At 38.3% G+C, this 22291-nt stretch overlaps 4 protein-coding genes across 8 annotated transcripts; 2 read left to right on the forward strand and 2 right to left on the reverse strand.

The window, feature by feature from the left end:
• The first annotated feature begins 537 nt into the window (after window positions 1-537).
• LOC137731367 (uncharacterized) lies at window positions 538-2534 on the forward strand. The gene has a single exon (XM_068470471.2). The coding sequence runs from the start codon at window positions 931-933 to the stop codon at window positions 2023-2025; it is 1095 nt and encodes a 364-aa protein (XP_068326572.2). The 5' UTR covers window positions 538-930; the 3' UTR covers window positions 2026-2534.
• A 201-nt stretch (window positions 2535-2735) lies between these two features.
• LOC137731374 (ferredoxin C 1, chloroplastic) lies at window positions 2736-3598 on the reverse strand. Its single transcript, XM_068470483.2, has one exon. The coding sequence runs from the start codon at window positions 3361-3363 to the stop codon at window positions 2914-2916; it is 450 nt and encodes a 149-aa protein (XP_068326584.2). The 5' UTR covers window positions 3364-3598; the 3' UTR covers window positions 2736-2913.
• Window positions 3599-5716: 2118 nt separating this feature from the next.
• LOC137731368 (cysteine synthase) lies at window positions 5717-9734 on the forward strand. 5 transcript variants are annotated; one of them, XM_088687052.1, is made up of 12 exons: window positions 5804-5945; window positions 6535-6596; window positions 6698-6807; window positions 6950-7007; window positions 7424-7687; window positions 7790-7927; window positions 8085-8136; window positions 8675-8754; window positions 8873-8910; window positions 9053-9112; window positions 9205-9285; window positions 9369-9734. In XM_088687052.1, exons 2-12 carry the CDS (start codon window positions 6555-6557, stop codon window positions 9370-9372), a joined length of 927 nt encoding a protein of 308 aa, XP_088543178.1. In that variant the 5' UTR covers window positions 5804-5945; window positions 6535-6554; the 3' UTR covers window positions 9373-9734. The 5 variants fall into 5 exon arrangements, with proteins under 5 accessions (XP_068326573.2, XP_088543178.1, XP_088543175.1 ...); XM_088687049.1 differs by having other exon boundaries at window positions 9349-9558; XM_088687050.1 differs by having other exon boundaries at window positions 8873-8889; window positions 9349-9558.
• Window positions 9735-9777: 43 nt separating this feature from the next.
• LOC137731363 (SART-1 family protein DOT2) lies at window positions 9778-17924 on the reverse strand. Its single transcript, XM_068470468.2, has 14 exons — window positions 17520-17924; window positions 16380-17233; window positions 15283-15424; window positions 15145-15199; window positions 14539-14652; window positions 14334-14430; window positions 14097-14163; window positions 13911-13970; window positions 13037-13661; window positions 12134-12606; window positions 11519-11739; window positions 11082-11166; window positions 10621-10863; window positions 9778-10532 (listed from the first exon to the last, which is right to left on the reverse strand). Exons 2-13 carry the CDS (start codon window positions 17213-17215, stop codon window positions 10789-10791), a joined length of 2850 nt encoding a protein of 949 aa, XP_068326569.2. The 5' UTR covers window positions 17216-17233; window positions 17520-17924; the 3' UTR covers window positions 9778-10532; window positions 10621-10788.
• Between the last annotated feature and the right edge of the window lie 4367 nt (window positions 17925-22291).

Consider the following 22291-nt stretch of genomic DNA (forward strand, 5'->3'; position numbering starts at 1 on the left):
TTTTGCTGATATTGCAGTTTCTCTGCCCTGAATCTGTTTTGCAAAATCGATTTCATTCTGTTTCTTCGAAATCATCCGCGTGAGCTTTATTTGCCTATTTTCTTTTGCATTCTTATTCCTTGAATCCATTTGGTTTTCTCACCCGCATTCTATGTTTCTTGGTTGTGTCGTGTCTCGCAGTCCGGTGACGCGGTCACCGTCGGTCGGTTAAGAAAGCTCCCTACGTGTGTTCAATGAGTGCGCGGTGCACCGAGCTGCTGCGAGTGTTTCCCCTTGAGCGTCCTTGTACGGTGGAGTGGGCATGGTCTTGATTGGACCAGTTTCCCTCTAAAACCATAACCAAATCAATTACATTATCAAACGAAACTAAACCAGTGTAAAATAAAATCATATAAATAATAATGCTTAAGTCGGTGTTTTTTTCCAAGAGAGATCAAAAATCATAACAAAACAATTCATTACAATTTAAATCGTTCGACTTTTTATTTCGACAAAATCAAATAAATCAGGCACCATAATTCAAATCGGCTTAGGTCGGGTTTACAAAAGCTCAAGATGAAAACTAAACAATCCAAATCGGCGGGTTTGGTTGGATTGATGCCCGTTGCTGGTAGTAACGGATGCCACCTTTCCTTCTAAATGGCATTCGTCTGAAGGTTTGAACATCTAATGGCGTGTCCCTTCCTCCATAAGACCTGGGTCCTAGGACTGTCCACGTGACCAGTTGAGAGAGAGAGAGAGAGAGAGAGAGAGAGAGAGAGAGCTCTTCATCGCAGCTGGGTGGGACAACAATTATGAGAGAACTCTCTTGATGGTTTGCTGAAACGAGGTATAGCAGTAAATGCCTGCCAACTGTTTGATGATTTGCTCCTTAGAGAACTCTCTTGCTTAAATCGAGATACAATACGAGACCCAAGTTACTCTTTTACTATGATGTTCTTAAGGAGAGGAATCACATTTGCTTCAGCACTATCTCCGCATTTCCTTTCAAGGGCTGCTCCTAACTTTTGCTGCAAGCCAACCACCACTACCATAATTCCCGTACCTGATCATTCAAGAAAGGCTCCCAATTACTTTACTAGCTTTCATCTCTCTCCGTTGTTACCCTCGGATGATTCTAAACCTCATTCAGACAGTTATGGTGTTCAGCTTGTTGATGATGCTGCGTGGCAGGTTTCGTCCGGGTTGGCATTGGCAGGGGGAGGAATGCAGGGGTCTGCATTGGACTCAAATGCGTTATCGGATGAAGTGGTTGATGAGCCAATTGACAGTTGCAGAGCAGCTGTTGAAGGTGATCCGGATTTTGATGACATTGACAACATGAGAATTCGCGGCAGTCTCTTCTTTAAGCTTGACCGAGATTCCAAGGAGTTTGAAGAGTACAATTTCGACTTCCATCGTAGGAAGAAGTCTTCTAAGCAAAAGGATGACCCAAAGGAAAGTCAAAGGAAGGGAAATGAGTTAAATGATAGCAAAAGAGACAACCCAAAGGAAAGTCAAAGGAAGGGAAATGAGTTAAATGATAGCAAAAGAGACAACCCAAGTTGTGAATTGCCCTCCAGAAGCAAGAAGCAAACTAGAATTGTGGACGATTCTCCACTTGATGAATTGTACACTCCTGTTGGGAAGAAGAAGCTGAGGACTCCGACTTATAATCAGCTGACGGGTCCTTTCCATGAGCCCTTTTGCCTGGACATTTTTATATCAAAGGCTTCTGCTCGTGCGTGCATCATTCATCGAGTCACCAGTAAGGTTGTCGTTGTGGCACATTCCATATCAAAGGATATGAAATTTGACCTTGGTTCGACTAGGAATGCAGCTGCTTGTGCTGCTGTGGGGGAAATTCTCGCGCAGAGGGCATTAGATGATGATATCCATGATGTGATTTACACACCAAGGAAAGGGGAGAGATTGGAGGGTAAGCTTCAAATTGTGCTTCAGTCTATCATTGACAGTGGGATTCATGTGAAGGTGAAATTAAAGCAAATAAACAGGAAGAAACCTAGTTCCTCGTATGCAGCTTAGGAGCAGGTGGTTTTCTTTTCTGATCAAGCCCTCCTAGTTGCAATCAGCGCCTTGATCATAATTTTTTGCTTGAAATTACCATGTTCTGATAGCTATCCTGGTGGTGAATTTGATTCATGGTATGAGTCAAAGAAGCTGGCTGAGACAATTTCAACAATGAAAACTCTCAGCTTGGGAATTACTTTCTTTCGAGCTAGGAGAGGGGACTGCCCTGCTCTCCTGTGCTGAGAATTGAGGACTTGCAGCAACTGCCCTGACTATGTAAGTTACTTGGTAGCCTTTCCCTCCTCTTTTTCCCCAGCCAACACCGCACGAGAGAAGTTCAAAGATTGGACTGCGGCCACTTGAGCCCCTACCATCGTTTAAACAAACTTTTGGTCTCTTGCATAACTATTAGTGTAACTTTCTCTTCATCGTACTATAATCACCAGTTTTTTCTCTCTTTCTGCACTGTCTATGCAATGTTTCGTAATCAAAGTTTTGCAATGGAGCCGGAGAAATTTAGTGTATTTATCATCTCTTATTCTAGGATGCCGTCTAACGCACATGTGGGTTATGCCAGTTACAATTAGTCAGGTTAGTGTGATCCGTTCGGATCTCCCTCCCTATATATTAGAGTGGTTTAGACCAATTTCGCAGGCAGTGTGTTCAACCCTTGCATCCATGTTCAAGTCTCCTCCCCGTAGTTTAGAATAATTTAGAATATCGTCTTGTCAAGAGTCAAAGTCAATGGCTATTCGATCTAGAGGCTTAAAACAAAAACATTAGCAGCACACAACACACATCATGAGTGACAAAACAAAACAGAAATCACCCGTATTCAACAACCCACAACTCAACTCAATACAAACATGTGCCAATTCCCCAGTTGCCAAAATCCAAAAAATTTCAGTCATTAGCAGTTGCTAATTGCAGCGACAGCAGCTCATCTTCCGGGATTGTCCGAATGTGACAATCCGATTTCGGGTACGACACGCACAGCAATGTGTACCCGCCTTCCACCACATCGTCGCTCAGCATTCCTTCGCTCTGGTCGACCGTGCCGTTGAGAAGCCTGGCAGGGCAAGTCATGCACACGCCGAGCTTGCAGTCATGCGGCACAGAGAGGCCAGAGTCCAATGCCTTCTCTAGTATTGTCTCATCAGGTTCTACTTCAAGGTCGGTAGACTGGCCCTCGTGCTCCACCACCACCTTGTAGGATCGGACGGCGGAAGAGTAGGACCCCCGTGAGCGGTGGCGAGGCCGGAGATTGAGCCGGAACGAAGCGGAGAGTTTGGTGGAGTGAACATGTTTTGGGAGGGTGAAAGAAGGGGATGCAGTGGCGTGAAGAGTTGCCATGGTGTGTTGGGTTTTGTCTTTTGGGGTGGGAAATGAGGGGCAGTTTTTGTGTTGTTTATGGTGTGGAAGGAGGATAAGGTTTTTGATGTTTTTGTTATTTTTTTATTATGAGGCATGGGCAGATGGGCTAATGGGTTTGTAAACTTTTATTTTTATTTTTGCTTTTAATTTAGGTGTGTAATTATTTTATTTTTAATTTTAAACTCTTTATGTATTTTTAAATTGAAATTCATTTAATAATTACTTTTAGTTTTATGTTTTTACTAAAAATTAAAAGTTAAAAGCCAAATTTTAAAAAGAACAGTTTTCATAAAAATAAAGATTAAAAAAAAAAAAGTCAGCAAATCAGTTTTTGATTTTCAACGAATATAAAAACAAAATGGTTATCAAATAGATACATCAAATGTGATTTTTGTATTTTTTTTAATAGTATATAATCATGTGTTTAAAACTTTGTCATTTAATCTAGGGTAAATTACATTGTACCCCCTCAGGTTTGAGGTCTATTACAATCGCATACAACATTTTCAAAACATTTCATTTTAATACCTCATCTACTATTTTATTTCAATATAGTACCTCAATTACATTTTCTATCCATTGATCCGTTAAGAGCTGACGCGAGCACAGTTATGCCACGTGGTTGCCAAATGTGTGCCACATGGCAAAAATTTTAATAATTTACCCTTAAAAAAAAAGAAAAATAAAACCCAATTTGAAACCCACCTTTGCGCAACCCCCACCCCTGCAAACAAACCCAAAAACCTTCCCCCACCCCCCCACCCCGACCTACCTCCATCTTTTCCCATCACCATCGCAGCCCCCAGACCACTCCTCCCTCTTCACGTTCCTGACCCACCTTCTCCCTTCTCCACTATCTCCTCCACTATTTAAATTAAAAAAAAATTAAAAAAAAAAAACCAAACAAACCTAGAAACTCATCTTCTCCCTCCCCTCCTGACCCCCATCACCTTCACCGAGCCCAAACCCCTCCACCTCCGATGCTCTTCACCGCCACGAAGTCCAACCCTCTCCTCCTTACACCCCTCCTCCACTTACTCACCGCAACTGGGCCCACTCCGACCACCCTCCCTTCTCTCTCCCCATAGACCCACTCTCTTCGCCGCTTGTTTGGGCCTAATCAGGACTCCCAAATCCCGACCCTTCACATCAAATATGAAACAAACCCACCAACCCATAAGCCAAATTAGAAAGAATCCCAAAAAAAAAAAAAAAAAAAAAAAGCGAGTAAATGCAAAATAACGAGAGAGAGAGAGAGACGGAGATGTCGGAGATAGCGAAAGAGAGGGAGGTGAGGGGTTGAGAGTGGCGGTGGGGGAAGGGGGCTGAGGAAGGGAAGGAGTTGGAAGCGGGGCTCTATAAATGGTTCAGACAGAAGGATTTGGGTTTTGGTTCGACGGTGGGTCTCGGCTAGGGAAGGGGAGATGAAGAGAGTGGAGGAGGGAGAAGGTGGGTTGGGAAGGGGAAGAGGGAGGAGTGGTCTGGGGGCTGCAAAGGTGATGGGAGAAAAGGGAGGTGGGTCGGGGGAGAAGGGGAAGGTTTTTGGGTTTGTTTCATATTTGATGTGAAGGAAGGGTGTAAGGAGGAGAGGGTTGGACATCGTGGCGGTGAAGAACATCGGAGGTGGAGGGGTTTGGGCTCGGTGAAGGTGATGGGGGTCGGGAGGGGAGGGAGAAGATGAGTTTCTAGGTTTGTTTGGTTATTTATTTATTTAAATAGTGGAGGAGAGAGTGGAGAAGGGAGAAGGGAGAAGGTGGGCCAGGAAGGTGAAGAGAGAGAAGTGGTATGAAGGTACTATATTGAAATAAAGTAGTAGTTAAGGTATGAAAGTGCAATGTTTTGAAGATGTTGTATGCAATTGTAATAGACTCTAAACCTGAGGGGGTACAATGTAATTTACCCATTAATCTATCTTTACTAATTAATAAAGCACTCATTGTCAACCAAAATCTTATGAAATTACTAGTTTAACCCTCTAATTAAAACAGAACATGAATAAGAAATATGGGGCAGAAATGTAATTTCACAAACTAAATTTTGCTTTTTTTTTTATTTTTTATTTTTTATTTTTAACCTCACCTATATGTAATATTAAAATATCTCTAATTTAAAAGAAAAAAAAAATTCTCACTCCCACATTCTCTATCACTCTCTTCCTCTCTCATTCTATTTAAAAAACAAAAATAAAAAATTTTCTCACATACTTTGTGTGTGCCTATATGCTAATTTAATTTAACCACAAAAAAAAGCTGATTGGCAGATGTCATAAATTGGATGTGCAAATTTTTTGTAGGGACATAAATTGGTCAGATCGAATCTCAAATTGTACTTTGGAAGCTTGCTGCCTAATACGATACCATGTTAAGTAGGAATACCTAAAAGCAGGCTAGATTCAACATAGAACCATAAGAAAACGATAATAGTATTTATGACGTCATATTTCTGAGCCAATATATATATATATATATAAATGATTTCTCGCAGCTTCATTGCATCTTGATCTTCTTCTTCACAAGGCGTGTTCGTCGGATGTGAGGTGGTGATTATCTGTCATTCTCCTGGTGAAATTCTCAATCTTTCTCTCTTAATTAAGTGTTAATCATAGCTTTTAAACTGTTTTTCTTTCACTCATCACATCCACACTCAGCTCATCATTCTCCAAATTAAACTCATTTTCTGGGTTTTTTTTCTTCCAAATTAAACCCTGATCATAATCAGATTACGAAAATCATTAGAAAAAGTAATTGAAATTTGAAACATTTCAAGAATATACTCTTTAATCCTTTAGTTGATAACGTAGCAGTCGTTTCCTTATTTTTGCTAAATGATTGTGTTAGATTTTTCTGACTTTATTTTTTAATGAATAATTTTTTTTTTAATTCCATGAAGAATTAAAATTTATTGTAATTGTGGTAAGGAACAAATTTTAAGTATCAGGTGTGTTTTTGGTTGCAGTAATTGAAATTTGAAACATATTCAAGAAAATATTCTTTAATCTTTTAGTTGATAGCTTAGCGGTCCTTTCCTTATTTTTGCAAATGATTGTGTTAAATTTTTCTGACTTATTATTTTTATTCCATGAAGAATTAAAATTTATTGTAATTGTGGTTAGGAATAAATTTTAAGTACCGGGTGTGTTTTTGGTTGCAGTAATCTGTAAAAGAAGCAAAATGGCAGTCGAGAAGGCCGGCATTGCCAAAGATGTTACTGAAGTAAGTTGTCGAATATCCGAGTTTTATGTGTACTAGAGTATGGTGTTTTCAATGGTTTGTTTATGTTCATGTGCCGGAAACATCTGTTTCGTTGTTAATAGTTAATTGGGAAAACCCCGTTGGTGTATCTGAACCAAGTCGTGGAAGGTTGTGTTGCTCAAATCGCTGCCAAATTGGAAATGATGGAGCCCTGCTCCAGTGTAAAAGACAGGTATGTAGGCGTTTTAGTTGTATAGCTTACTACTTGATCATTTTCTTGTACGATTGCTGATTTCACGGAAGCTATACCTGAAAGTGTTGCGGTTTTGCTCTGATTTCTGTTGTGGTTCCTAATTATTGAAAAAACAATGCAGGATTGGCTATAGTATGATTGCAGATGCTGAGGCGAAGGGCCTTATCACACCTGGGCAGGTTAGTTATTTAATAGGGAAACTTGTTGGGTAGGAGTGTAATGTTTTGAAGAATTTGTGCATGAAAGAGAGGACGCAACCACCTTCCTCGTTTACTGTTCTTGGTTTCTCCACTAGCAGGCATTTTATGTCTATTTCTAATGATGAAAAAGATTCAACTACGCTTTCTCACAGGAAGTTTTAGCTGAAAACATGAGTGGACTGATTGGAGAGGATTTTTTGCATTAGAAATGTTTGCAAAAATTTGATAATAGTCTACATTTAGTAAAACTACTAAAATTTTTTACCAATATTACAAGCTTCCTATGCGATGTTGGTACAATGAAAGAAAGATGATATGGGATTTTTATTTGATGGGAACTATGATCTGACTGATTTTCATTGAATCTGACTTTGGTTGGATGGTGTTTTCTGAAGAGTGTCCTCATCGAGCCAACAAGTGGTAATACTGGGATAGGATTAGCCTTCATGGCAGCAGCTAAGCATTACAAACTTATCATTACAATGCCTGCTTCAATGAGTCTTGAAAGAAGAATCATCCTCCGGGCTTTTGGAGCTGAGTTGGTTCTCACAGATCCTGCAAAGGGCATGAAAGGGGCTGTTCAAAAGGCTGAAGAGATATTGGCAAAGACACCTAATGCCTACATTCTTCAGCAGTTTGAAAATCCGGCCAACCCTAAGGTATCTACTCAATCATCTATATCGTATAAAGCTGACGCAACTTGATGAAAAACAAAAGGTATATTGTGCTCGGAAAAAGTGATTTGATTTTTTTTATTGCAGATACATTATGAAACCACTGGACCAGAGATATGGGAAGGTTCAGGAGGGAAAGTAGATGCTTTTGTTTCTGGGATAGGTACAGGTGGAACTATAACAGGTGCAGGGAAGTTTCTAAAGGAGAAGAATCCTGACATAAAGGTTAGCTCGCATCTTAAAGTTTAATCTAAAGGGTTCTTAAGTATATTTATTTATGAGCTTCTTTTGAAGAAGACCTGAACAATAGTCTGTACTTTCTTCATATTTTGATGCTCTTTTAGTTTGTCTTATTTTGTTCATTTTTATTTCTTAATGTTAGCTGTATGGTGTGGAACCGGTTGAAAGTCCTGTCCTAACTGGAGGAAAGCCTGGTGAGTTATACTGCAATGCTGCTCTGAGATTATTTGTATGCCTTGCATAATCCACGCGTGCAATCTATTTACTGGCCTTTTCACCAGTTTAGAGAAAATTTTGTTCGTAATTTCATTTAAGATTTTCGGCCTTACAAATGTAATTGGGTTTCTGATGGAGATAGGGCCGTAATAAACAGTTAGAGTACTGATCTCAGATGTGACTGGTAGCATAGAGAGGAGTTTCGTTGTGGGGTACTCAGTTACTACTTCGGTAGAATGAATCTTTTGCTTCTGTTACTGACAGAATGTTTTAAGACTCTTATTTTCTGTAGCTTCTGGCTTGCAACTTTCAGTTGACTTCTGATTTATTAACTAGAAAGTTTGTTTGAGTGAAAATTGTTCCTAAACCCTAATTCTATCGTACATGGCGTACAAAATTTAGGTTTCCCTCAATCTTTTACATAAAGCACACTTATCTTATTTGTTTATGATGGGCAATTCTAGTTTTTGCTTGCACATTGTTGATGCTAATTATTATGCTCCTTCTAATGTAAAGGTCCACACAAGATCCAAGGAATAGGAGCTGGTTTTATCCCGGGTGTTTTGGAAGTCAATATCATCGATGAAGTCATTCAAGTAAGGCTCAAAGGTTTTTTTTTTTTTTTTTCTTAATTGATATAAATCGTTATATTGTTATTTGTGATACACTCATTTTTGGAAATGGAACTCAAGCCGGTTATTTTGTCTTTGGTAGTGTTTTGATGGACGAATGTATGAATGGCCAGCACTTCTGTGAGCTGGTGTAAACACGGCCATTGATTTTTCATATGGAATGCCTTTAACTCTGCAAAGAACTTTGGACAAACCACAGCTTGTTAGTTTGTTTCTAACAGCTATTACTGCTTCCGGTTTATAAATCTGTGATGTGTTGCAGATATCAAGTGATGAAGCAATTGAAACTGCAAAGCGTCTCGCACATAAAGAGGGTTTGCTTGTAAGTTCTTAACCTAAAAAAAATCAGTAGTTAGTCAATCACCGTTTTACAGCTTTTGCATTGAATTACAAGCGTCTGATTATCTGTTCCAGGTGGGAATATCATCTGGAGCTGCTGCCGCGGCTGCAATTAAAATTGCAAAGAGACCAGAAAATGCTGGAAAGCTCATTGTTGTAAGTTGGATCACTCCCCTTCAGTTACATAGACCTTGTATTAGCATTTTGTCCAACTCCTAGTATACGTCTATGCATTGTAGGTGATATTTCCAAGCTTTGGGGAGAGGTATCTCTCCTCTGTGTTGTTTGAGTCGGTGAGACGGGAAGCTGAAAGCATGACTTTCGAGCCCTGAGCTGATTCCTCAATTTCTGGCTGCTTCAAGTTTCGGCCAGTGGTTCGGAATTGTCTCGCTTCTTGAGTTAAAACTAGGATAATCTGGTTGTGTTTTGAGCCCTGGTCTGTTCTCTGGGGTTTGGCAGTTACAAATCCATTTTCTCGTACCTTTTCTCGTTGCATCTGCAACGACTAAATTAACTTCTTAGTCGTATCATCACTTGTTTGTTCCTTCACAAAAGAATTCTAAAGGTCTCCTTCTGAGCCTTCAATAAAATTAATTTCTTAGTAACAGAGGATATAAGGAATTTATTTAGTAAAGTGATTTCTGCACATGCTTAATTTTGCCCCTTAATAATTATTCGTTCGTGTTATTCAATCTAATGGCTAAGAGAATGTAGAGGTGAAAAAAGCGTGTACGATGTGGTGTTTAGTTGGCTTGACAATTCGCCCGCGCACTATTTAACTAAATCTCGAATCTCAACCGTTCATATGTACAACAACAAAACTTTATCCCAACCAAATGGAGTCGATAGCATGAGGAATTGCATATCATTCGTTCTGAGACTGGCTCTAGCTTGTCCTGCAGAAACGCCACGGGAGGATTAGCATGCAAGATGCTCTGGTAACACTCTAAAATCAAGAGCAAGTATTTGAAGGATTGTGGAGGATTCGAGACTTAATTTTTCTTCTTGGTCTAAAAGTTTTCACCTCCACCATGTACAGTCACCAACGAGCTACTAGCCTGCAAGCAAGTAGAAATGGTGTTATCTCCGATATCTGACGGTATTGCTACCGGAGTTGTGGTTTCTCCTCGCACTTTAACGAGTGGTGTAGCCACATTCTATTTATGAACCTATTGAGAACAATGCAGCCACCACCCCACACTAGATGCAACACACTGCACTGTGGGTCATATACGATAATTTCATCTGAATCTAGCTCTTCATCTAGCTCTTTGATTGAACAATGTATCGCATACATTGATGCATACTAGAGAAACTCCAAACCACGATTCTATTCTCGTCTAACTCCAAGGTCCAGTCACACCTCAGATCAAATGAAATCCTTGGGCACCAAACAGAACACCCTGTTCAAGGAAGAAATAGTTTTACGTATAAATTCTCAGAGCAGAAAATAACATCTCTTTTAATACTGTCGAAACCATCAGAGCCTACCTTGAAAATTCTCTCCACAGCTCTGTCAAAAATAAGTTTTTGTACGGTCTGTAGTAGCGGAACAATACCAACACATGGCAGCCACTTGCCCGTTAGGATACAGTACGTACAGGGGCTAAGGAATTGAAAATGTTGAAGGTCAACTCCAAAATTCAACCAACGTCAACTTCAAGTTTTAGGCCTCTTTGGTGTGTCTGAACTTTCAGGCTCAGCTTTGCGCTTTATTCCTAAGAAATGTTCAACCTGAGAAAAAAAGATAAGAATTATTGTTTCTATGGAAATGAATGAAAAAAAAAGGGGAGAGAAAAGAACGGCAAAAGTGAATGAACAGAGATATTCTACTACAAACTATCAGCACCTGCTACACGTAAGACAGTACACTACATAATATATCATCTAGAAGAATTTTATATAGATCAACATCAAGAAACCAGGGCAAAGAACTGTACAAGTTCACTCACCTTTCTGTCACCAAGCATTGGGGTCAAGCTTCCAGGGAGATCCCTCTCCACTGTTGCAAAACCACTTCTGGGATCACTAGTTTGCCTGGAAACATGAGAACAAAGGGGGGAAAAGGGTAAATCAATTGGGAATTCTAATGTTGAATAAAGACAGAAAGGATAAAGCAGGGAAGCATATACCACAGCTCATGTTTCTTATTCAATTCTTTAAATTAAGATATTCAGATAAGTGTTTAAAATTTCGAGAATTAATTGAGTCATTTCTTAAAGTTGTTAATCACCATTTTAACATATGAATATCTCACATATACCAACTCCAAGCCTACTTTACTGATTTTCTTGTTTAAAGCTGTAGTAGTCGAATCCTACTGAAACTAGCAATAATTGATCCAAAACTAAAAACAAAATGAGTTGAATGAAATGATTGAAAAGCATACCCTGGTTTAACATGGCCACTGAGGACAAGATATGGTGTCTGCAAGCGAGCTTGAGTGTCCCTCATCCTCTCTGCAGACAGTGATGGCGTATCTGAACTCTTCATCTGCTTCAACTTTAGTTCTTCCTGGTATTGCTTCATGCGCTTTTCTTGCTTCATCTTTCCAGGCCCCTTCCCATGGAACTTATGAGAAAGTATCCTAAAGGCTTCCTTGGAAGTCAACTGGTGAAAACAAGGAATGCGTTAGCAGCACATAATAATAATACTACATGATCACCGATGAAGCAAAGATAAAAACATACAAAATAATGCATGCACCACAGCTTTCCAAACCCAAAACTTCTTCGTGGAATAAGCACAGGAATATTCAAATTGAATGTAGCTAATATACTATCACTAATGAAACAAAGATCAGAACATACATATTCTTGGCTACTACTCAGCTTTTAAAGAGCAACACATCCAACCCTATAATTGAGCCCGTGTAAAAGGCATAAGAAATTATCAAATGACCAAGGCTAATATAATATAACTCTATGACCAGATTCACCACAATGTAACCATGTCAAACCATAAAAACAAATTAACTGTAAAAGAACTGAACAGAAGTACTTACAGTTCGGCCAAATTCATCAGTTCTCTCAATGCGAATATCCTTTTCCTGATAGACTTTAGGTGCACGAGTATCCTTTTGATAGCTGGAAGAGGATGAACGAGTATCCCTTTGTTCTTCCTTTTTTTGACGTGATGTATGGGTCTCCTTTGGCTGCTCCTCATCATCATCATCTACAATACCAAACAGTTTGCTCTTTTTCTTGTCCATGTTTCTACCACCCCAGTCAATACCTTCTTTAAGGGTTCCTCGATCTTTAAGCAGCTTCAGTACACCTGATAAGCCCTTCCCAACTGCAACTTCATGGATTGTTTCATCAAGAACTATCTCCTCCTTATCCTCATTCGCAGGTTGTTTGTCTTCACCCATATCGTTAACTTCAGTCCATCCACCAGGTTCATCCATTTTTTCTTCATGAGTTACTTCGGGTTCATCTTCTTGCATAAAAACATCTTCACTTTCAGGCTTGTGGGATTCTGAAAAGGTACAACAAAGGATAAAAGTCATTTCATTTTCTATTATAGATGAAACTGTGATGTAGCGCCAGGACATTCAAAAATTTCACAAGTTTAGAAGGTTATAATCAAAACCTCCTTGAAAACAACATTGTAAAGCTTGCAGAAGGCTCACAACTTGACACACCATTAAACAAATTTAAAGCAGAAAAACAAAGATCTAATTGGCATGTAAAAAGTCGCAACATCATACCCCTCAACAGGACATTCATAATTAACGATCTGGAATTTGGTGGAATAGGAAGATGGCCACCTGCTAACTATAAGATGATGACCAGTATGACATGATGTCTAAGATGGGAAGGGAAGGACTCCCCATCCTCAGCCAATAGAAAATCAATTACACATTACCCCAAGGTTGAAAAAGCGAAAACACAATGATAGAAGATACCTCCATCAAGCTGGAGGCCCCAGACAAACTCTTCCATCTCGGTGAAGACAACCTTGTTATCCTGTGCCTCTCCAGTTGAGGGGATTTGCTCATCTGCAGTCTGACTGCTGGCAGTGGTGGTGGCAAGGAGAGCAACTGCTTGTGGACCAGATACAGCTTTTTCCTCCTCTTTCTTTTTAAGAGCCAATTTCCTTGCTTTCTCTAAGGATTTATACAGATCATCATTATCATCATCTGCGAAGACAGGAGTTTCATCTTCCTCTCGTTTAACAGAAAGAGTTTGTTCCAGTCGCAATGATTTAGATGCCTCATCTGCTCTAGCATAAGCCAACTGGTATGCACTATTTCTCCTTTCAGCTTCCAATCTTTCTTGCTCCTCTTTACTGGCACGCCTCTTTGCATCATTCCTAGAACCAAGGTCTTCAACACCCAACCCTGCAGATACTGCTTCTGCTTCAAGGGCATCTAAGTCTAGCTTCTCCCTCTTCCGCAAGGATTTCTTTTTCTTAGGTTTTTTAAACTGAAGCATTTCATCTTGAGTATAGAAATCAGATGTAATCTTCCCAGACATGTTGAGATCTTCAACGCGGTTCTTCGTGCGAGTACCCTGTATCCTCTTACGTAGCTAGCAGAAAGAAAAAAGGCAACTGTTATTCTTTTCATTTTCTTTTTTGTTTCTTTGCCTTTATCTAAAAGCAGTAAGATCACACCATAAACTTCAAAGGATCATAGCTCAAAAGATAGGGAACAAACCAAAAAGCAGAAAGCACCACCTATGAGAACACCAATTCAATTCACTGCACCAAATGCCCTGAAATCCTATTCTCCTTTTTTATTACCGCTTACAAAATTATGACGAGAAAGAAAATAGTACCTCTTCAAGTTTCTTTTCTGCTTCGCCAGTAAAGCGTCCTCTTTCATCTAAAGTTAACCCCTGAAAATAAACATAAATTCACATATCACAACCATGTTCCATACTCAATGTTTCAAACTAATGTACATGAACAAGGGAAAACACTGGGTATAAACTGAACAGTAGGGGAAACCATGATATATTCACCTCGTCTGGGGTTGTATCATCGTATTGCGGAAGCATTTTCTTCTCTGCAGCAGGGTCGTCATTAAACCTGATACACCATAACACATACATATAGTTAATACCAACCAGTGTGGGCAATGAGATATGTGGAAAAATTCCAGATTATACTAGATGGGTAGAATAGACAATGTCACCCAACAATTAAGTTGCTTTTGGCAAATCAAAACTTTTATCACTTTATAATTATGGTTAACATACTTATCAACATAAACCCCCGTTTTCTTCTTTGCTGCCTTATAAGCCTCGTCTCGCTGCTTCTGCTCTCCAATTTCCACATTCTCAAGCATATCAATGTCTGTTACATTGAAACAAAAACCTCTATTAAACAATATAAAATTAAAACATCCATGCCTACAAGAGGCAGTGGGCACGAGGAAAATAAAGTAACTCAAAATTTCTTTACCTTCATTAATGTCACCATCGGCCAGAATATTCTGATCTTTGAGTGTTAAAACAACTGCCCCGCCTTCCATTACTTTGTCAAGGCCATGAAGAACTTTAACACCAGCTAGATCATCTGTAAACAGGTATTCAGAGTAAGGTGATATCAATCAACCAAGAAACACAGAAAAAGCGTCATAGATTCTAACTAAGTCATTCAGACATTATTGACAAGTCAACTGAAAAAGTGAACCAAACTCTAAAAAGTAATATCAACAATATTAGAGCCCACAACTTGCAACTGTTGGCTCATAGTTACAGATATAGAAACCATGTATCAAGAGCTGGTGCTACTGTCAGAATACTGAATCAACCCTCTAGAGGCATACAGACAAAAGTCCTCAAGGTTGGTGTACTTTTTATTTTGTGCTCAGGTGTCAAACAAATTTTGTAACTCTACAAGTTCTACATAAAATATACATTCTACCTTAATCATAGCCCCACATATTATATGTGCTCAAATATAAAATGAAAAAACAACTAAATTCAAATTCCTGTTGATGTCCCAGAGACCCTTAGCTTCTATTCCGAATATTAAAAACATATCTCAAGTGAGAAGGAATCTTACGAGTGGGATCCTGGGCTGTCTCCTCATCTTCACTTTCTCCTTGACCAATATTGTCCTGAGAATAATCAAAATTATATGAATGGTAATTATAAAATCAACAAGCGTAAACACAAACAACAGGAACACTATCAAACTGACCTGTTCCTCGAAAATCTTAGAAAGCTGTATAGCTTTCCGCTTTTCTGCATTCCTTTTCTCCTCGATCTTACGACTCCTACTAACCCATCCTAAAACCTCAGGAACATCTTCTGTTTTCTTCTTTAATCTCTCTTCCTTGGTCCTGAGAATAAAGCAAACCCAATATAACTCATTTGTAGCCAAAGCAAAGAAATATACACATGTTACATGGCAATGTCCTTAAAATAAGTGTTTAAATACATCTATGTATAGAAATCAATATAATTATATTGCCACCATCTGCAAGAATGTTACAATCTTTGATTGTTCAAATTAGATTCAAGTAGAACCCATGTAGTTGCAAAATTCAGAAAGAACAGACCCACTCTCCCATAACATCCATCATTCGGCTACATTCAAAATAAAAGGCAGCAAGTCCAGAAAAAAAGAATGCAAAAAATAAAAAAAGGAACCATCATAAGTTGTAACCACAATTGTGTCAAGCACAAATAACTCCTAAGCAAACTGAACAACCATATTTATAACTGAAGTTGTGTGAAGGACAAAGTGACTCCAGAGAAAATTGCAGGCAATATCAGGATATAACTAGAATACCTACCAAAATCACAAGATACAATCTACCAAGCAAAGTTGTCAATAAGTAATTGATAGTTGGTTCAAACTTCAAATAGAACAATGCTAACATACTACAATCACATTTCTCTTCAAGTGATGTCATTTACTTTGACACAATAAACCAAATGGATGACAATGAATTGTTTTCATCCTTTAGGAGATGTTGATTCTATTTTTTTTTTTTAATAAACAGCCAGTATGCTTTTGCATATTTCATTCTGCTTATTATTAACTTCGAAGCACATAGCCCAAGAATATTATGCATATTGTACGTCACAGACAAGTTCAGGTTGCCCATAAGATCACTTTATATGCTTGAATACTCCAACATCCAACTTCTTCGGTTCCCAACAAAAAGCAACGAGATGCAATAATGCTTAATGCAAAATGGGAGATGGAGCGGAAATAATTCAAACAATGAAAAAGGTTGACAACATAAATAAAATATGGCATAAGGAGAACACAAATGAAGATGTACTTACTTCAAGATGCGTTCCTCAAGCTCCGATGCTGATAGATGTGTTCTGCTTGATAAGCTGTCAGTATGCCGTTCGTCCTCGGCATTATGGGAAACCTTCCCCTGCTTAAGAATGTCTTTATCCCTATTGTCATCACCATTTAGCTTCGCTTTATCATCTTTTTCAAGGCTTCTCCTGCTTACTCTGTCTCTTGATTTATCCTTATCTTGATCCAACTCCCTCTCTTTTTCCCTATACTTGTCTTTCACCCTCTCCCTATCGGTATCTTTATAGCTGTCCCTTCCTTTCTCTCGATCTTTAAGTTTTTCTCTCTCTTTTTCTCTTTCCTTTTCTTTTGCCTTGTCCCTTTCCTTTTCCCTTTCCCTGTCCTTATCCCTATTCCCCCTCTCTTTCTCTCGTCCTCGATCACTATCCTTCTCTACCTCTCTCTCCTTCTCCCGTTCTTTTTCCTTCCCTCTATCCTTTCTATTTCTATCTTTCCCCCTATCATGCTCTTTTTCTCTATGACTCTCTCGATCATAATCTTTCTCCTTCACCTTATTATCTCTACTCTTATCCTTATACCGGTCATCTCTATCATCCTTACTCCTTTCCTTGCTAGATACTCGATCCTTTTCCAACTCTTTAGATTCTTTCTCTCTTTCCTTTACAACATCACTCCTTGATCGTTCTCGGTCTTTACTTCTATCATCCTTCTCTTCCCCTCGGCCACTCTTCTTCCTATCCTTGCTCCGGTGCCTGCTTGATTTATCATTCGCATTCTCCTCTAAATCATCATATGTCCCTTCATCCCGGTGCTCTCTGGTCGGAGAGTCATCTCGATTGTACTCCACTTCCATAACCACGAAACTCCACCCCTGAAATTACAGAAAATCAAAGAAATCAAACCACATAAACAACCCAAATAACTTTGAAAACCAAACTACATTATAAAATCCAAAATATCAGGCGTCTTTGGTAAACTGATAATATAACGATGAAAAAGCATCAAACTTCGTCAACTTTACTTAAATTTTCGGGAAAAAAAACACAATACGATATTCACATGAACATATGAAGATTCAAAAACCCTAATCAGCCAAAAACAGAATTAACTTATCGAATTTAACGAAAAAAAATCAATGCTTAGAAAGAAACTGATACCTTATGAATGGTATTGGGGTTTGTTTGGCGGCAAGTATCGGCCGAGCTTCCGTCGCAATCTCAAATATCTCTAAGCTCCGTTTTGTGAACTTCGACTTGAATTTGTTTGATTTGGTGAATCGTTCAGAAATTTAACAACAATTGAGTTGCGAAATCCGGATTTGGATGGCGTCGACGGCGATTTCAGCGCTTGAATTTCCTGAATTTCAAAGCTATTTGGGAGCACAACAGTTGAGTGAGAATAACGGTGAAGGGGGAGGGCAGAGGTGTGGCGGATTTGGGTGGGTTCGAAAGCGGGGAAGTGCAACGAGTTGAACGTAGGAAGCATTCCCCTTTTAAACCGAAGGAGAATTCTCTACCCTTTTAAGTCTATCTGCCCTTCCTCCGACTTATTTCAACCATCACGATTAAGTTACGTCGATATTGATCCTTTTATAAAAATAATAAGACAAAAAATAATAAGTAAGAGAAAATAATTGAAAGGAGTAGGAATAGGAGGTTAACCTTCTCCTTTAAATCGAGCATTTTCTCTTCCATTCCTTTTATTTTCGAGGAAAAATGCTTGTTAAATTTTAATCAGACACGTCAAAATTTTTATTAATTAAATTCAATCAATTCAACGGATAACAATTTAATATATATATAAACAGTAAAATGTGTGGACAATGTCACCTTTTTTATAGGTCATTCAAATGGAAAAGGATCCTCTCTGAATTACTTCTTAATAATCCATCAAATCAGAAAATGTGTATTATTGAAATTTGATCCAACAGTTGAAGTAATTATAACTTTTAAAGTGATCCTCTGTTTGTAGCCGTTGGATCAAATTTAAATGACACAAATTTCCTGATTTGGTGGATTAGAAGGAAGGGATCTGGAGAGGTGGGCTGGGTAAGTGTGCGCGTGCTGGGCTGGGCAAGTCCAATTCACTCTCTTTGTTCCACTATCACATGTGGATTCTACCACTAATTTTGGGCTAAATCTTGGCTGGTATTTGAGTTTTTTTTTAGGTTCTAAAACTCAACCCAATTTTAGAACAAAGGTTGGAAAGAAAGGGGGAATAAAAGGAAAAATTTAGGACTTGCTCCAAGGGTTGGAGTTGGTCTCAGATGTGGGCTCCACTACTAATTTTGGGCTAAATCTTGGCTGGTATTTGAGTTTTTTAAGGTTCTAACGCTTAACAAGGGTTGGAAAGAAATTTGATTTTTTTTGTGGGGTGGGTTGGTGGACTTGCTCCAAGGGTTAGAGTTGAGGTTCTAACACTTAACAAGGGTTGGAAAGAAATTTGATTTTTTTTTGGGGGGGGGGGGGGGGGGGGGGGTTGGGGTGGTGGACTTGCTCCAAGGGTTAGAGTTGGTCTCACAATGGGCTCAACTACTAATTTTGGGCTAAATCTTGGCTAGTATTTGAGTTTTTTTGGGATTTTAACGCTTAACCTAATTTTAGAACAAGGGTTGGAAAGAAATTGGGGTTTTTTTTTTTTTTGGGGGGGGGGGGGGGGAGGGTGGGGAATAGAAAGAAAAATTTAGGACTTACTCCAAGGGGTTGGAGTTTGTCTAAATAGTCGAGCTACTCTCTATGCATGCCCACCAACTACTTAATAAAATGCCCCAAAGCGAAGTTGCTCTTTTTATTGCGTAACCAAATAGGAGATCAATGGTTGAATAATAGCATAATAGCTTACATTGAGAGTAATGTCTTTTTTCTTCCATTGAAAATGAACTTATAATGTAGCGTTTGTGGACAATTATAACTTGTATTGTTATTTGTTCTATAAATTATGAATGATGGAACTATGATTTAAATCATATGTCTAGTTTGTGAACTTTTATATGTGATCCTCCGAATAAGTGATTGAGAGAGTGTCTGGAAAATATAAAAGGGGAATGGTTTTATTTACTTAGAGATTTTATCTTATATTATTTTATTAAGAGTTAAGGTTTTTTTTTTTTTTTTTTGAACAATTGACATTATTTACACTAATGGGCTACCAATAATATAGTTCAAATCACCTTTCACTTAAAAGTTACAAGTGAAGAAGAATACCACATACCGTAGTACTTAAGTTTGTTTATATTCAACAAATTTTAGGTTAAGGTTAACTATTCAGTTAGACTTGTAGGTTGTTCTCTATTAATACCTATATATAGGGAAGAATAAAGAGTGGAATTATGAAATATTTTGTTTAGCTTATATTTCTATTCCAGAACAGAAATAGAATGAGAAAAACAAGACAATACAAGCAGCATGGATACAAAATCAAAACATCAAACTGCATGAGCTAAAGACAGAATTAGTGATTTACCAGATGCATTTGTTTGGGCCTCTACATTGTCTAAAAGATGGAGAGATGTATGGACTTATGGAGATTTTTTTGAACCTCAATCGAAAATCTGGAGCGTATACTTTCGTTACGTAACTCATCTGTCATAAAAAAATTTCGTCTTCATTGTAACTGTTTGTATTTTAGAGATGAAGCTATCTCTCTTATGCATGGTTGGATTTGCACTGCCATCAGGAGCAATGTTGTTCAACTTTATCCCTGTTTTTATGTTTTTGAACTTTATAACATCGGGAAGTTAAGAGTTCACAATGCCTCAAAGCATTTTCACGAGGAAAACACGGTGGTTCTGAAGGTGGACTCAAATTGTATTACCCATGATTCCCCTGCATCAGTTTGTTTCCCAAGTCTTAAGTGCCTCTATGTTATAGCTCATACTTCTGCAAGTATTGCCTCACTCAGAAAGCTTGTCTCTAACTGCCCCGTGTTTGGATTAATATTTAACATTGGGCTTTATAATGATGAAGCCCAAGAATGCAAAAGCAAAGGGAGATTGGGCTCGAACAAGTCGATAGGCCCGAGAAGAATTGGAAACCATTTCAGTAAGGCATAGGCCACAGAGGGCAGCTCACCCTAGCAAAAAGAATTTTTCAAGGGCATGGATGAGTAAATAAGTGATGACTCATCACCTTCCAAAAGCCATTAGCTAAAGGCAAAGCTTGGACAGTCGAGCTAAAATGTCTATAAAAGCAGAAAGGGATACCAAAGATAGGGACACTCAACCAATCAATCAAAAGACATCCAAACTTCGCTCTCAGACAAGCTTATACCCAGAAAACTGTGTTTTGTCCAGACTCTGCTCTTTTAGTCATAGATCCCCATAGAAAGCCATCTTTTGTCAAGTTTAAAAGCTATGCTACCTTCCCCTAGCGTTGTAGTATCGATTCCCTATAGTAAAACCTATGTACTTTTCATTCCCCAAAGCCTACAAACCTTTGTAAACACAAAGAGAATTAGTTGCAAAACGTTAAGCCTTGCCCGATAAGGTTAAATCTTACCCGAGTCTCTTTTGTTTATGTTCATATAAAGTAGATATGTTGTTTAATGCAAATCTCATTGTGTTTTCAAATCATTTCCAACGATACTAGTGAACTTTTACTCCTTTAAAGTTAATTGTAATGGTTGGAATGGCCCTGAACCCCCTTCATCTTGAACATACAATATTCGTCTACGGTCAGATCAAAATATATGGTCATGATTCTTATTCACAAAGCATCAATAGAATCCAATTCATGGTCAGAAATAAATTCATATGCAAATAATTTCAATATCAAAGTCCTAGGCTATGGTCAAGCACAAAGAACCAAATATCAAAATTGCAATTCCACTAGTGAATGAAAACTAATTATCAATCTGAAATCCATGAATTAAACAATCAAATAACTAGAGTAATCATAATTAGGGCTTCCTCTTAGCCTTAACTATGAGTTTAGAGCCCCATGAACAAAGAATTCATAGTAATTCTAAGAAGGAAATTTTGCATAAAATAAAACTAGAGAAAAAGAACCAAATCGTTGCCGCTCTACCCCTGCTCTCTCTGTTTCATGCTAGAAGAAGAAGTCGGAGATCCTCCCCAACACCCCCCCCCCACCCCCCCCAATCGAAGCCTTTGCTTCCTATCTTTATATACTGCTCCTTTCCAATTCGTAGGATCCCATTCTTCTAATAAAATTGAGGATTTTATTCCTTGATCTCACAAATATTTTCTCCTAACTTGTCGGTTGCCAATCCTTGGAGCCACCGATTGGAATTCAATTTGCAATAGTAATTCCTTGTGTGTAAAGTTGAAAAGCCTCATTTGTAAGTCAACTCCAAATAAATAAGATTACCCAAAACCTAATAGCCTTCAACCTAATAATAAAATAACAAGTAATTAAATAAATGAAGCCAATGTTAATAGCATACATAAATTGTAACGAATGTGCTAAGACCATGTTAAATTCCACTTTTAACAATAAGCATCCTATTCCTTATAAATTACAAAACTAAAGTAATTTACTCACAATAGTCTGAATTAGACACTAACAAATATAAATAATAGGGTAACAATTGTAATAAATACGTATCTATCATAAAACCTATGTACTTTTCATTCCCCAGAGCCTACAAACCCTTGTAAACATAAAGATAAATGGTTGCAAGAAGTTGAACCTTGTCCGGGTCTCTTTTGTTTGTGTTAATATAAAGTAAATCTGTTGTTTAATGCATGTCTCATTGTGTTTTCAAATCATTTTCAACGATCTTTTGTTCAAACTTCACTTATGATCAATCTGGCTAAAGTAATGAACTTTAACTCCTTTAAAGTTAATTGTAATGGTTGGAATGACCCTGAATCCCCTTCATCTTGAACATACAATATCACGAGTTAAAAGTCCTTGTTTACAAGGCAAGAAAAAGAACTTTATACATACTTAATCCATATATGACAATC

This window comes from Pyrus communis, chromosome 16 (genome assembly GCF_041283825.1).
Source record: "Pyrus communis isolate YQ-2024b chromosome 16, ASM4128382v1, whole genome shotgun sequence".
Taxonomy (NCBI): domain Eukaryota; kingdom Viridiplantae; phylum Streptophyta; class Magnoliopsida; order Rosales; family Rosaceae; genus Pyrus; species Pyrus communis.

Bases quoted from the DNA above. Each gene is read 5' to 3' on its own strand.
- LOC137731368 (XM_088687049.1), top strand. From the start codon at position 6,555: ATGGCAGTCGAGAAGGCCGGCATTGCCAAAGATGTTACTGAA. The intron at 7,008-7,423 runs GTTAGTTATTTA...TGTTTTCTGAAG, and splicing joins GCCTTATCACACCTGGGCAG to AGTGTCCTCATCGAGCCAAC. The intron at 8,137-8,674 runs GTGAGTTATACT...TCTAATGTAAAG, and splicing joins CCTAACTGGAGGAAAGCCTG to GTCCACACAAGATCCAAGGA.
- LOC137731374 (XM_068470483.2), bottom strand. From the start codon at position 3,363: ATGGCAACTCTTCACGCCACTGCATCCCCTTCTTTCACCCTCCCAAAA.
- LOC137731363 (XM_068470468.2), bottom strand. From the start codon at position 17,215: ATGGAAGTGGAGTACAATCGAGATGACTCTCCGACCAGAGAGCACCGG. The intron at 13,662-13,910 runs GTACTATTTTCT...TCTTTCTGCTAG, and splicing joins CAGAAAAGAAACTTGAAGAG to CTACGTAAGAGGATACAGGG. The intron at 11,740-12,133 runs GTAAGTACTTCT...TGTTTTCACCAG, and splicing joins CTGATGAATTTGGCCGAACT to TTGACTTCCAAGGAAGCCTT.
- LOC137731367 (XM_068470471.2), top strand. From the start codon at position 931: ATGATGTTCTTAAGGAGAGGAATCACATTTGCTTCAGCACTATCTCCG.